Source organism: Nymphaea colorata, chromosome 1 (genome assembly GCF_008831285.2).
Source record: "Nymphaea colorata isolate Beijing-Zhang1983 chromosome 1, ASM883128v2, whole genome shotgun sequence".
In the NCBI taxonomy this organism is placed as follows: domain Eukaryota; kingdom Viridiplantae; phylum Streptophyta; class Magnoliopsida; order Nymphaeales; family Nymphaeaceae; genus Nymphaea; species Nymphaea colorata.
Window position 1 is genome coordinate 28,676,742 of NC_045138.2, and position 14,968 is coordinate 28,691,709.

Consider the following 14,968-nt stretch of genomic DNA (forward strand, 5'->3'; position numbering starts at 1 on the left):
CCAGATTTGGACTATTTACTATAGATCGGAGGTCAATAGTTCCGATATATTGAATGTTTTCAAATGTAAAGAATTAGAAAGTTCACATCAGATTAGGAATTAAAGTTATTGTATATGTTTTCTTTTAGCTTATCTCATAGATAACTAACTTTGACAAGCATTCGGATCTAGTTACGTGCAGGATCCTGTAAAGGTTTTTGTTGAAAAACGAATCGGATTCAGAATCCGATAATCGGATATCACAATAAGGTACACCGGATTTGAATCCAATCAGCGTATATCCCTCCGCCTGAGTCGGCGTACGATGGGCAGAGAGTGCCACAACGATGGCGCCGATCTCGTGCTGCCTGTTTTGCCTAACAACACAGCAAGAACAATTAGAAAAGGGTTCAGGAAAAATATAGGGAGAAGAATACGAAGACCCAAGACTCTAAATTGGTGATTTTGCCGGGGAAGTGCGAAAACTGTCCGGATCTTCTGAGGAGAAACGCGGGGTAGACCGATAATCGGCGGCAAGATGGACGAGCGTCTGCAGATGGAACGCGTCAGAGAGCTCGACATGGAGCAGCTGGAGGTGGAAGAGGTGGACGACGATGGCCGCCATTCTTCTTCCTCCGAAGAATCGAGGTCGCGGGAGAAATCTCCCATTCCCTCTTCTGGTTCTCTGGTTCTTTCTCCTTTTCGTGATGTTGGCGGTTCATTTCTTTCGTTGTAATGGATATTTCTCTTGGATTACGTGGAGTTTCGGGTGAATTTATCGAGCTTATTCTCACGTTGTGAGGATAACTGCGAGCCTGTTCTTAGTCAGTTGCACTTTTTAAAAAGAATTCTTAATCCGAAGTTTTGGAATTGTGCTGCATCTTTGTCCGACCATTACTTTTTGCCGCGTTCTTTCGTGGCAGTATTTCGATTGTCATGAGCTTTTTGTTTGGCGAACGAGTGTTGGAATATGTGTTCTTGATTTTGGGTTTTCATCATTTTGGTGTTGAGTTGAATCGGTAATTAGCTGAGGTTTGTGCTAATTTGTGTTTTTCGAATGAACCTTCTTTGCACTTTGCTGCAATTGGAGTGAGTATTCAGCACCAACCACGTTATGCTTACCCGCGATTCTGTTGCTTTATTTCTTGTTACAGTCGTAGTCCATTAGTGTTTCTTTGTTCCTGAATGTGGAATGTTTCTGAGTCTGAGGTGTTCTTCTATGATTTTCTGTGATGCAGCGGGTGCCATGACGACGGTGGGACGGGTTCATTTGGTCGACTCACATTTGACACTGGCTTGGCTTCAATGCATGCCTACCTCGGTGGTGGGTGTACATGATTCTTCTTTCTTGTTCTCCCCATTTTTTGTTGGTTATGGCTGCAGTTAATATTAGAGCCCTTATGTGGTGGACTGTACATGCAGAGGTTGATGACACTCATCATAGGATGCCATTCCTGGATGGGGGTACCATCATCGATTTGCCAATGTTCTACCTTGAAGGTTGGTTTTGGTGTTTGAATGTTCAGTTATCTATACCAAGTTGTAACAACATATATTTCGTTCTTTATTTCCAGGGATCCAGGACTAACGTAGTTGTTGAACAGTTTTGCCTCTCATTTAGCGGTTTAGCGCTTTACTGCTACGTTTGACATGATTTGATGCCTGTTCTAGTTAAAATATCATCTATACTCGCAGCATCCTCAGTAAGAAGCACAAAAGTGCATTTATATTCCCTCAAGTAATTGCTAACATTGGGTGGACTGGAATTGATAAAACTGCTGAAGGACTTGCTTATTTTTGGACTAGCCTATGTCATAGACATTGTGGTTATGGATTCTATGTCCAGTTTGGCTATCAATTTAACGTTGGGTAATTTCTTGATTCCTGCAGGCATCGTTCTTTTTCCAGAAGCAACGATCCCTTTTAGAGTCATTCAACCTAGGTTTGTGGCGGCTGTAGAGAGAGCAATGGGACAGGTCGATGCTCCTTGTTTAATTGGTGTGGTATGTTTTCTTTCCTTGTAATAAAGATAGTTGCATACTTCATTTATGTTATTTATCCTTTTCTTTTTGTTCTTTATTTCATGAAGCATCATTTCTTGTGTACATTCTGTAGGTTCGCGTGCATAGGTCACATGCTAATGGGCTTCGCTTTGCATCAGTGGGTACTACAGCAGAGGTATGGCTGCATTACTCCTTAAGAGTGTCCCCTAGTATGGTATTTGTATGCTTTTTAGGCTTGATATATTTCTCTGTTCTAGTTTGATACATTAATTTCAACGACGATGCATTCAATCATCTGCCGTTGTTTTCTGTGACTCAGTTGATTTCCTTTTCTATTAGATGGTTTATTTGCTTTCATTTAAGAGAACTATTTGCATATTAGCAGTTTGCAGTTTACCAGCAAGTGGTATAATTTTGCCTTTTTGATTCCTGTTTATTAGTTTTTCCTGCTTGCTTTGTCTTTTAGATACATAATCTATTAATCTCTTGTATCTCACATCTTTTACTAAGGGTAAATGATAAAAGAATTGCATGATGAAGTTGAATCATTGGAACTGTATCTAAATCTTTTGCCTAGGCTATTGGGTGGGGCCTGTTCTAGGAAGTGGGAAATTGCTTGTTCAATTGGTTTTCTGGTTGTTTGTGGACTGGTTGGACAAAAGTTGCATTTGCTGTTCCAAGACAGTGTATCTAGTGTGGATGTTAGTATGTTAAGAAAGCAATATTTCTTCAGTGTCTTAGATGGTCAAAATTTCCACACATTTTTAGGCTTAAGTTCAAAGACATGTCTTTGGATCTGATTGGATTCCTGACAAGAGGTTACAGTTGACATTTTTTTCTGGCTTATCTGACATAGTCCAGTCCATATTTAACCCATGACTGGCTGTCAGGCTGTTTGAATTCATGCTGAGTTGATACATCAGAGGATCATAATATAGAGAAAACAGGTGCTGTAAACGTGTCATGTTTTGAAAATAACATCCTTTTCAGAATATTTTGCTAGTTGAGTAATTACCCACTTGATTCAACCTCCTAAGTTACATTTTTGTTTCATGATGTGTCCACACCTTTTATTGGCATAAGATGCAACATTTTTTCTGTCTGCACACCGGCATAAAATGCACAGTTGTTTGAATCACTCGCTCTGCCATTGACGCATATATTTTCCCCTCTCTGATGGATCGTTTGTATCTGGACTCCTCACCACTGCTCAAATCATCTTATTCACTAGGGCAATGCACATCAATTCTGATATGCATAAAACATCGCGATCTTTATGGTGATAAGTTTCATTCTTGACCTATAGATACTCAATATGCCATTCCCTGGCAGTTTCTAGAATGTTTCATCACATTCAAATTTGTACAGAACTTTAACTGGTGGTTGTTTGTCTTTGTAAATTTCTAATTTTGAACAGATTAAACAATATCGTCGATTAGAAGATGGTTCCCTGAACATCGTTGCTCGTGGCCAACAAAGATTTCATGTGCTAAAAAGTTGGATCGATGTTGAAGGAGCAGTAAGATTTTTACTCTCTTTAATTTTCCTCATTCAAGTTGAATTACTTTATTCATGATTCTGACCTCAAATTTTGTTCAGCCTTGTGCACAGGTTGAAGTTGTTAATGAAGAAACACCATTGAGAACTCCAAAAGATGCATTTGGACAGTTGGCCTCCATCATTAATTTTCAAAGTGGCAGTGTCTCACATGTAGATAACATGAACACTTCTCATAGAAGTGAGGAAAGCGACTGTGATAGTGCTCAAAGTTTTCACATTGTTCACTCAGTAAAAAAGGAGAATGTGCTGCAGTACTGCAGTGAGTCTGATAGAATGGATGAATCAACCAGTGGAAGTGATGATGAATATGATCATGCATTGTTCAATAAGTTGGGAATTTCTCATTTGGCTGTTTCAAGAAGACCATCCATGCATCCTTCTAGGCAAAGTGCAAATGACAATGGTAGCATTGAGCAATGCACTGGTACAGATAGAGGAGCAATAAAAGGGGAAAAATCTGCAGATGCAGGACAGGAGACTGCTAAACAAGCCTGGGCAGCAGATGAATCTAAGTGGTTGTGTAGAGCTCAGAAATCCTTCTGGCCGCATTGGGTGTACAAAATGTATGATGTGGATATTCTTGCTCGAAGGGCTGCGGGTAAGTGGACTTGTTTGGAAGAAGAAGAATATTTCACCTAATACCTTTTTTTAAGAAATTCTCTCTCCTTAACCATGTTCATAGCATGTACAGGAAGTGCTATTGCAGCATTCTGTTTCAATAATTTTTATGCTAATATAAACTCTTTGACTTGTAGATATTTGGTATTGGTCAGCAACCAATATCTAAAACAAATTACCTATTCTAAACATCTAGTACTTATCAGAAATTGATTTTTATCTAAAAAAGATAATGCCTGCGGTATCTATAACTTGGTTTTGTTTCCTGTTTTGTTGTGTTTTTTTAAGTATTATATTTTTCAAAAGCACTAAGATTAAGAACAATGCCGATTTTGGATTAGGGAGAGGTTCAGGTGGAACTTGGAAAAGAGAAAAAGCATCACGAGGATAGGTGCATCTAGCAACAATATGCATTCAGGACCTGTGAAAAGAATAAAGTAATCTTGGATATGCTTTGACATTGTATTATGTAAAGTGAGATTATCAAAAACTTGACATGGTTCTTGATTCACATAAGCATTAAATTTCCTTGCTTACAATGCATCCGGCTTAGCTTGTTGGATTTTATGGGTGTTGGTTAAAACTTCACTAATATGATACCTAAATATTGGCAATGGAGCTCAAAGGGCATGTTGTGTACATCTGTGGTTTGTTTCTGGGTTCTATATTTGTTTAGTACATCATGCTTAGCATTTAGGATATTATGACATCTTGGTTAAAAGTTAACTTAGTGTTATATTGCCAACAAAAGTGATGAACATATTATATAGCAAAAATTTTGTTTATCATTTATTAGTTTTCTTGACATGGGGAATTCTGCATACGAATGTCAAAATTTATAGTCTTGCTGAACCTGTGTCATGTTCACATATCATACTGGAAAGTCATGATTTAACAGGAAGGTCGTTTTATAGTTGATGACTGTTGAAAACGATTTTTTTCTGCAGACATGTGGAGGCAAATAATTGGATATCCTAACATTGAAGGCCTGATAAGAAAACCCAATTTCTTATCATTCTTTATTGCAAGTAAAATTCCGGTATCAGATTCAACAAAGCAAGAGTTGCTTGAGATAGATGGCATTGCCTACCGACTACGAAGAGAAATACAGCTTCTGGAGCAGTTTGATCGTGTTCGTTGTAAACATTGTCTGGTATGACAGTTTGTACTTTTTTATACACTTACATGCAAGGGTCGTCTATCTCCAGTGTCAGCAAGATGGGATTTTTAGCTCTTCTTGGACAAGTTAGACTGGACTCTTCTCTCTGAGTTCACGTTTTCTGGATCCATGATATGTCTTGTCCAAGTTATTTGACTACTGCCATTATTGCTGTAGTGGTTGTTGTCCTTTCTCATTTACTGTTCATTGGCTACTCTAATTGATGACTGTATTTCAGACTGTGATTGCAAGGCGTAGTGAAATGATTGTGATGTCCAGAGATGGACCTTCAAATGCATTTGTGAACCCACACGGCTATGTGCATGAAATCATGACCCTGAAAAATACAAAGGGGTTAGTTCGTCTTGGACGTCCTGTTACCGAGCACAGCTGGTTTCCGGGGTATGAATATATTTCCTAGTTTTATTTGGAGAGCTTAATTTAACTACTACATTTTTGAGATTCATTTTCTATAAAAGCATTAAAAAGGACTATTTTCCTGGATGACCAGCGTATCATTGCAAATTATTTTATGTAGCAGTGGTCAGCTGCCGTCAATTCTTTTTGAGCATTGTTGATTCATCTGACTTTTTCCTTCAAGCTATTTAGTCTTGGATGGAATGAGTGAACTTTGTTTCGGATGGAATGAATGTACAGATCCTGTCAGGTATCAGCGAGTCGGTGCTCTGTCGAATATTTGAGGATGCTTAAAGTTGAGATTTGTAACAGAACCTAGTAGGAATGGCATATGGAATGATCCATGCTATCATACTATGCTTCTCCGCTCTGTTCTCTTACAAAGAACTTCAACAGGGTCCATCAGCTAAGGGCCAATCTTGTTTGACAGTCTGTTCATTTGAAATGTTTTTTCTAGAACAATTATTCTTCATGTTCTCCGAATGGGAGCTATTCCTGGTAGCTTTAGTCGTACCATAATGCTATGAAGTTCATCTCTTATATGTGCTGTCCAGAAATTTCTACTCGAACACGAATAAGATGCTATTGTTGGTCTGCTGAATCGCTACTTATATCTTTTTCCTTGGAAATAGTGGATTTCCTTGCACATGTCCCTCCATAGATAATTCTGTTCTCTATACTGCTACTGTAATGTTGAGGACTAGATTGACAGGTCACAGACTGTCTTCATAGCAAACTCATCCATGTTAACTAGTGATTTTGCCGTCTTGAAATGTCTTAGCTCCAGTTAGCTTTTCGGATTTTGTCAATTTAGTGTTTTTCTTTTTTGAGTTTAAATCGACTGAATGATTCAGGTATGCTTGGACAATTGTGAACTGTGCTACTTGTGAGTCTAACATGGGTTGGCTGTTCACTGCAACAAACAAGAGGTTGCAGCCAAGGTCATTTTGGGGCATCAGGAGTTCACAACTTGCAGATAACGTGCAATAAGAAGGTTCCTTCCCTCTCTCTCTCTCTCTCTCTCTGCCTTTATGTGCGTATCTCCCCCTTGATGGTTTTTCAGTTTCCCTTTTGCAGCCTCTTAGAATAGTAAAAGATATAGGGTAACCGCTCTGATGATGGGTGGTTCAAGTCTGCTCTGCATGTTTATCTACACGTGCATTCAGCATCAAAGTGAGAGTTGTGCAGAACGCAACATACCCTCTTTGCACACACAGAGGGAGAGAGATCCTTATAAATGTTGTAAAGGACACCTGTAAGCATGTGGTTGGGTACTAGCAAAAGGGTGTGACAGAAGCTACGGACGGTAGCAAGGTCCTTCATGGCGGTGGTCTGAGCAAACTATGTTCTTCAGGCTGGAATCTATTCCTATCATCGGTTACATCACGTATATTGTACAGTGTGGTGAAGTCAGAATAAGCGCCCTTGGGGCATGGAACCTGCACACAGGAACCCTGACATTGCTTTAGACAATTGTAAGTGCTCCTCTGTGAATTTGTTCTCTTTGTTCCTTTTGTACATACCATATTTTCATGTTGGCAAGGAACCTTTTCCGTAGTAGTTTCTCTTTTCCTGACTTAAGACATGAATTCAGACAAAGTCGAAGGTAGTGTTCTAAATGGTGGTGGTGGTTAGGGGGCATTATGGGTTTCACATTTTAAGTCCATTGAACGTTCCTTGTCTTTAAAAGAAAAAGACTAACGGGAGATGGCACAAGCTTGAATTTAATAGATGGTGTCTTGATGCAAGAAATGAAGCTGGGTGTACTGCATGCAGTTGCCAAACGGACTTGAGACTTGGGAGGAGGCATTTTTTTCTCAACAGTTCATGGAACTCCGAGCATTGGTTTCCTGACCCTAACTTGGAAGTCTGAGGTCTAATCCCAGAGCTGGAGATCTTGTTGTCTCGTTCAAAACAATTGCTGATTTTGGGCGAGAAGTTGAAAGCTGTAGGTGATACCGAGAAGCAAGCCAAGGTGCACAGCTCGTCCGAACTTGTCATATGATAGTGTTCTCAAATCGCTAAAGGTTATTGGCTCAGTAAACCTAGTTTGAACTGTTCACAGCTGGCACCTTATCTTCACTATGCCAGTTTAAGTTTATAATTTATCCGTCACTAGACAGCTTCTCGACAAGAAAATGTTTCAAGTGATAGACCAAGTCTATTTCCTGGTACTGCTGTCTCTTCACGGCTGTCATTACTAGTCACACCTTCCAGGCTTAGGACAGCTTCTCTGCTCTTGACTGAAATGGTTCAAGAACAGATTTTTCAGACTTTTTCTTTCTTCTTGTGCTAACTGACTGAGCTCTCCCTACGTCCTTGCTAACCGATACCTGGATACGTTAAAACGTGTTGTACCATGCAAATGCTGTGAAAAAATGACTGGTTGAGCTATATGTGTGAGTAACAGATTATCATAACTTAACGTGGATTGAGTAAGTTCAAAAGTCTTAGACTCACTAATTTTGAAATTCAAATAGATGCAAACGGGTTGGGTTTGCGGGAGGACCTTTGCCATCTGAAGAGCATTCATGGCTTGAATCGCGCGGCACCACTGTGCGTTACTCGAAGTTGAGTGAATCTCCTACGGTCCAGGAAGCTCAGTTTTCATTTCTCTGAAAATCCAAACAGTTTTAGTCCCAGTGATTAAATATGCATTTCTTGCAATTTATCCATCTTTTCCAAATTGAAGCAATTTTTTCTTAACCTCAAGTTTTTCCCGAACAGAAAGCGGTTTGACAGATCCCCACCGGCATGAAGGCAACTGTATTTGGTAGAAAGAGATTCTTCGCCTATGAAACCGGCGTTCTTTAACAAACGTTGTTCCTCACGGCTGGTGAAATGGACAACTTCATTGCATGGTCGTGTTCTCAATAAGAAGTCATTTTCCCTTGAAGGGTCTTAAAATCGGCCTAAGGGTAGACCCTAAAAATGGAAAAGATGACAGAAACATGAACGGGAAGGAAGAACCTTTCTTCTCCTGTGGCAGTGTGCCACAAAAATCGACAGAACCATTTCATTCAAATTCATTGGGCAGCAGATCTATTCGATTCATGGGTTGATACAAGGGCACGCATGTCGTGCGCTACATCTTTCATTATTTTCAGATTAAAGGTTTATTTTTAATAATTTTTTAATTCATTTTTTAAACAATTGTATATACTTGATTGATAATGTTGATCCAAAGGCTGCAGGTAAAGCTTCCCTATTCGTCACAATAATAAGAATAATATTATTATGTGGCGATCCAGCAAGTTTTGGTTCTTAATGATCTCATGGTCTGGTGAAAGTAATAACTGCATGTCAAACCTAACGCACCGTCTGGAACATTAATCGTTCACTGTAAATCCAACTTTGACATGAGAATATGATTCACAAGCCGTTCATGTATCCTCGACTTTCCGGAAATACTTCAGTCCCAACTCATACTGCCATTCATTATGTTTGCAACTTTTGAACTCTAATAATGAACAAAAGATATGAAAAGAAGATCGACTTATGCTATCCTATCCCCCAGTGAACCATGAAAATATTAACAAGATGAGAGTAAATGAATGAAGTCAATGAACAGTCATTCATTTCATGCCATATTTATTTTTCTTAAAAGAAGTACAGAAACTATCATACTTAAAAAACTTTATTTCGATAGTAAAGAAACCATTTTTGAGATAAAAAATATTGCTCCGTTGAACGTATCCTTCGAAGCCGTATAAAAACTTTGAACACCACCAATGCCCCAAAAAACTTGAGCTCTGTATTGCATCAATAAAATCTCAGAAACCCGAAAAACAATTACCTTAGACTGTTACTGCTTAAATCTCTATGAAATTTTCAGAGATTCTCGTCTCTTGTAAAAGCGAGTTTCATCCCCTGGTCAAATGGTTTGTCATGGTTCTGCCTACCATTAAATGAGAAAAAAAACAGAACAAAATTATTTCCATAATTTACGTATCGTCGGATGGCTGTTTGTAGATAGCTCGACCTGTCCCTCTTCTAGCCCTGAGTATGGCCGCCGTGCCAGAATTCGACGATCGTACCGTTGCGAAGGATAGGTGCGCTAATATCTCGTTTTCTGCAAAATAAAATACTTGACAATGTTTCTGCAAAATAAAATACTTGACAATGGCAAAGCACATCAAATAACCACAAAGACAACTGCACCAAGACCTTAATACAGTTTAGTCAAGGTGACCTACAGCCACAGGGCATCGAAGAAGAGATTCCAGCCCGAGGGCACCACATACGGATATATCATTCAGACTGCCAACATACAATCTGCTTCAGCATGGGAAAAGCTTTTGTCAACATATTTGCACCATTTTTCATTCATGGAGATATTTCTAACATGAAACAATTTTTCCTTAAATATATCTCATATCTAATGGTACCCCATGTCAATTTGCTTCAACTTGGAAAAAGAACTTGGATTATAATATAATGGCTCTCTGCACTGATCTTTGAAGTGTCCTTTCCTGCCACAGTTGAAACAAGTGACGTCTTGATCTGGTCTTGACTTGCTTCTGACAGCTTTATCTGGTCTTGACTTGCTTCTCCTTCTTTGGTCGACTTTCCCATCCCTTGATCGACCTCTACCTTCCGATGTATTCACCATCAACCCCTTCCCTTTATCATCAACCTGTAATAGTTTCCTCCTAATTTCATTCGAAATGAGCGTACTTATAACTTCATCAATCTCTAGGTGGTCACCAAGTGGTTATATGATGAAGGCAATGAGGTTAGCAATGGAAGGTCTTTGTCTTCTTCTTGGAGCTTGACATTCATATTTAATATTATCGGCAATAATTTTAGTGAACGCATTAAGGTGATCAACAATGGGGGTAGCCTCTCTCATACCAAGTAACAAAGATTATAGAGTTGCATCCAAGTTCAATGGTATTCCGTTTTATCACTGACACCGACGCAACTCAATATTCTAGAGACAGGACGAATGAGAGGGCCTTCAGGGGCTTCGCTGCGGACAGTGGGATTGACCCTCTCACTCATCCAAAACACTATAGAATTGCATTTTCAAGTCCTAACTTGAGAGGTTTTTAGACATGTATAGCCTCTCTAGCCGCAACCACAGACCTGCCGCAGTCTTCTCTTCCATGACATTGTACATCACTTCATTCGACAAACACAACTCTATTACACTAGCTGCCCTCATGTCTAAGTCATGCCAGTCGTCCTCTGACATCGCCTCAGGCTTATTTGCCTTTCCTGCAAGAGCCTTGTGCAGGCCTTGTTGAGCTAGAAGAGCCTTCCCCCTTCTTTGCCATAAGAAAAGTTTACCTTTTCCATCAAATTTCTCCAGTTCGAACTTGTGGTCAATTGGCTTAAACGCCATGCAGATTTAACAACCTGTCAGAGCTTTACGATCACTTGTTGGGAAGCAAATAATGGAACCAAGAAGACAACACCTAGATGCACTACAAAACATGTGACAACGCAAAGCACACCAAATAACCGTGAGGAAAGTGCTCGGCCAAGGTGACCTACATACAAGGGCATCGAAAAATAGACTACACCATCATTTCAGCAGAGAATACAACCTGAAATATGAGCACAGCAGTACAAGAAGCAATCCACATGGAGACATAAAAAGAAGAAGAGGATTTGCGTTACCCCAAAAAGGGCTTAAAAAATTGTTTTTCCTTCTCCGTCTCTCTCTCTCTCCCCTTCTTCTTCTTCTTCTTCTGCTTCTTTATCCTTCTTTCCATCTCCTCTGCTTCTTTTCTTTTCTGTCCTTGCTTTTCCTCTCTCCACCACCGATTTCACTGCATTAAGATCTCGGGTGTAATTCAAACAAGAAAAAAAAAAAATCAAAATGCTAACTATAGATGCCAGTGGATTGGATATAATCTAATTCGAGTCAGAGTGGAAATATTTGCAAGAAAATTTTCTTCTCACAAGTGAACACATTAAAATTTGACAGTGCCGGACATTCAAATCTGACTGCATGTTGGATTTGGTTTTGTATTTTGCACATTTGGATTTGGAAGACGCCATTGTTGTGAATCCATTCGGCTTGCACCCATCAATATTCATTATGGTTTATGTTTTCTTGTGAGCAAACATGAGCTTTGAAGGCCTACTGCCTGAGGAAAGCCTCCTAATGTCATCTATACCTTGACGATGGAGTTGCATGCAATATTAAAAAGAAAAAAGTTCTTAAGGCAGATCCTACGTAAACCCTGAAAGACCATTACCTCCAAGGAAAACAATATCATCTACTTCTCATCACTAGCGACACTATATCACTGCCACTAGTTTCTGTTATGTTGTTGTCCCCTGCTTTGATGGGTTACTTATGTTAATTTTTGATATAGTGATGAATGATCCAGCCATATAGATCACAGACATTTTTTTTTTTACTGTTTAAGAGGGAACACACCCATTTACAATGTTGGCATCGAAGGGAGGTAATCATCCCTCTTTCTAATTGCTTCCATTCAGTCTCCTGTTGTAGGCTGTACTGATATGCTCACATTCTTAATTTGGTCTTATTTTTGGAGTGCACTTAGATTTTATGATTATAGATCACAATAGCACTACTTTCTCAAAAATTTAGCTGAAGATGATCAAAGTGTTAGTTCTAGCTCTCGCTTGAGAATGCTCAACACACGAAGCCTGCAGCATTCGATTGCCATCCGCAACTTGAGGCCAGCAGTCACAGCTGCTATTTCCAAGCTTGTGATTGTTTGATCCATCTGTGACCAAAGAAAAAGTGTGCAGAATTGGAAGCGTCTTTTGAGTTTTTGGCTGCCCCATTGATGATCTAACTGCGCGTGATCCCTCCTGGATGAACTTTTTTGATCTTCAATATGCAATCGAGTTTGGATTTTTATAGCCCAAGCTGTGAATTAATTCATTCCATTGGTCTGGAAATGTTCAGCCTGATAAAACCTTATAAATGAACTCCTACTTGTGTTCTTTTACCCAAAAGAATATGTTCTTCTTCCAGTTTGGAAAAGTTCGATGCATTTTCAGCTTGATCACCAAAGGCACCTTGATCCCAACAATCCAAAGGCTGACCAACCACACATATCTTAACCATAGGTTTGATTTTCAAAAAGTTGAAAAGCAAAAAGGAAAAACAAAGAAAATCCAACTTGATTGGTTACACAAATGATTATATACATCTTTTAGGTTGAAAACCTTCTGGGAGGGTCTTTTTTTATGTTTGGCTACTGCCACATAAACCAGATTTCGACTTTTTAAAACCTGGTTTTTGTTTGGATGACAAAAAAGAAGTTTTAGAAGGTGCCTTAAAAAACTGATTTCAGCTGAATGGTAGTTAATTTACAGTTACTAAACAAGAACACAGTTTCATGATATGCTTTACATATTTGTGTTTATATTTTTGTAAGAACTGAAGTATTAATTAAGATGGCATTAGTACTTGAAAGAAAAGCTCATCAAGACAGAGAAGAGACAATCAGATTTCTAACAACAGAAATGCATATGATGGACGATATCAAATCAAGTCCTTTTCTGTTGTAAAAGAAGCAGCTCATGAGTTTACAGTTGATTCACGAGCTCTCCACAGTAAACCTCATTCCACAGATTCCTTTAAGGATCATCGTCATCTTCTAAACTTGCTTGTCGCTAAAATTTTCCTCACGTTTCGATTTGAGGATCATGGATGAGAAAATCTAGTGAAACCTGGCTGAACTGCCACTGTCAACAATGTGCCCACCATCTTCCTTCATCCAACAAACAAAGAAGACTTCTTTTTTTGAGTGAAAAACCTTATTGGCATTTTCCCTTTGAAAGGCTGTTTTCAATGTGCATCCAAATTACCCCGAAATATTTGACTTTCCCAGTTTCCCTCAAATTCATTCAAAGAAAAGTGACTTAGAACAACTAATTGCTACTTAAGTTTTGGAAGTTAACAAGTGAGCACTTGACTTTTCAAATGTAAAGTAATTTTTATTCTATTTTACCAGAAACGTTGCAAGCTTATGAGGGGGTTTTGAATGACAAATTGACAATCCAAAACCAGATTTTTGTACGCAAAACTTGGTTTTGCTTTTAAAACCAAGCTTTTGAAATGTTTGCATGTCATCAAAATTGGGTTTGAGAAAACCCCAGTTTTGACAAATCAGGAGTAAAAAACCTAACCCCTTCAGCGTGTTTGTTACTTGAACAAACAAACAAAGTTTTCAAAACTGTTAAATAACATGATTTTCGTAACACAAAGTTTTTACAAAACTGGGTTAAACAAGGGTGTCATCCAAGGCACAATCAAAATTGAGACATTTTGTTATACATGCAAAAGAATCTCGAATTTTGATAATTGAAAAACTTAAGATTCCACTTAAGTTTACATGGCATTTGATCTCCGCTGGTCCTATTAGTGAATAAAAATTAATAAAAAAACTCTGATAATTGTCAACTAATGTTGACAATGAGCCCCAACTTTTTTTTTTCTGTATTGTTCTCAGTCAACCAACCAACTCTATTCAAAAAGGCAAAAGGAACAAAAACAAAAAAAGTAAGTGATGTCATCACACGTGTTCTGACCTCAAATCAACATCTTTTTAAAAGTTGAGTTCCTTTTACCATTCCTCATCCCTTTTTGAAGGGTTGTGGATACGGATCGGGACAATGCATCTTGGATCACTCCGCTCTTTTGGTACTATTTCCAAACGGGTCGGGTCGAAGACACTGAATCTGGTAGTATTGAAAAACGATAAAATCCTGAAGTTAGACCCGACTCCAACCCTAAGGACCCGAGTTTTGGTATCCAGACCGTTTAGTAATTGAACTGGACCTTGTGGGTGCTAGTGCTACCCGAACAAATACACGGCCCTGCGTTTCCTTCTTATCAAATCTGGACCTGGGTCATGGTGGAGTCATACCCGATCCATCGACCCCCACCTCCACCGCCTCGGTCGGTCGCGTCTCAGACCGTCAGGTCAGCGGCTTGCCAAACTTTGGCCGCGTCCCCTGACGTCTCTGACCCTTGACTTTTTCAACAGGACGATAAAGGAGTCCTTGGCTTTCCGTAGGGACCGCCGCTTTCCCGATTCCACAAACGTGAAGATCTGGTCGATTGACTTTGCGCCTCCTGCCGCCAAGCGGGTCGGATCACTTGTTCATATCCATATCGGCCTTCTTTTCCATGGTCCTTACCCATCACATAATAGATGTTTGCTGAAAACTTTAAAAATAGTTCCATATCGAATACTTTGATAGAAGATCTGTGAAAATATCTTTGGAGTTTATA

At 39.2% G+C, this 14,968-nt stretch overlaps 1 protein-coding gene across 3 annotated transcripts; it reads left to right on the forward strand.

Moving 5' to 3' along the window:
• The first annotated feature begins 297 nt into the window (after positions 1-297).
• On the forward strand, positions 298-8,117 carry LOC116246102 (uncharacterized). Of its 3 annotated transcripts, none has more exons than XR_004170640.2 (12): positions 298-627; positions 1,218-1,303; positions 1,402-1,479; positions 1,870-1,982; positions 2,095-2,157; positions 3,400-3,501; positions 3,582-4,140; positions 5,108-5,313; positions 5,558-5,721; positions 6,591-6,730; positions 6,814-7,211; positions 7,486-8,117. XR_004170640.2 is itself a non-coding variant. In XM_031617807.2 (11 exons), the coding sequence occupies exons 1-10, from the start codon at positions 518-520 to the stop codon at positions 6,724-6,726; spliced, it is 1,617 nt and encodes a 538-aa protein (XP_031473667.1). In that variant the 5' UTR covers positions 298-517; the 3' UTR covers positions 6,727-6,730; positions 6,814-7,296. The 3 variants fall into 3 exon arrangements, 1 of the variants encoding a protein (XP_031473667.1); XR_004170641.2 differs by having other exon boundaries at positions 7,513-8,117; XM_031617807.2 differs by lacking the exon at positions 7,486-8,117 and having other exon boundaries at positions 6,814-7,296.
• Positions 8,118-14,968: the final 6,851 nt, after the last annotated feature.

What these genes read in the sequence shown, in the direction of transcription:
- LOC116246102 (XM_031617807.2), top strand. Translation starts at nt 518, where the DNA reads ATGGACGAGCGTCTGCAGATGGAACGCGTCAGAGAGCTCGACATGGAG. An exon ending in GCCAATGTTCTACCTTGAAG is followed by an intron (nt 1,480 to 1,869) that starts GTTGGTTTTGGT and finishes TGATTCCTGCAG; the next exon opens with GCATCGTTCTTTTTCCAGAA. An exon ending in TCTTGCTCGAAGGGCTGCGG is followed by an intron (nt 4,141 to 5,107) that starts GTAAGTGGACTT and finishes TTTTTTCTGCAG; the next exon opens with ACATGTGGAGGCAAATAATT.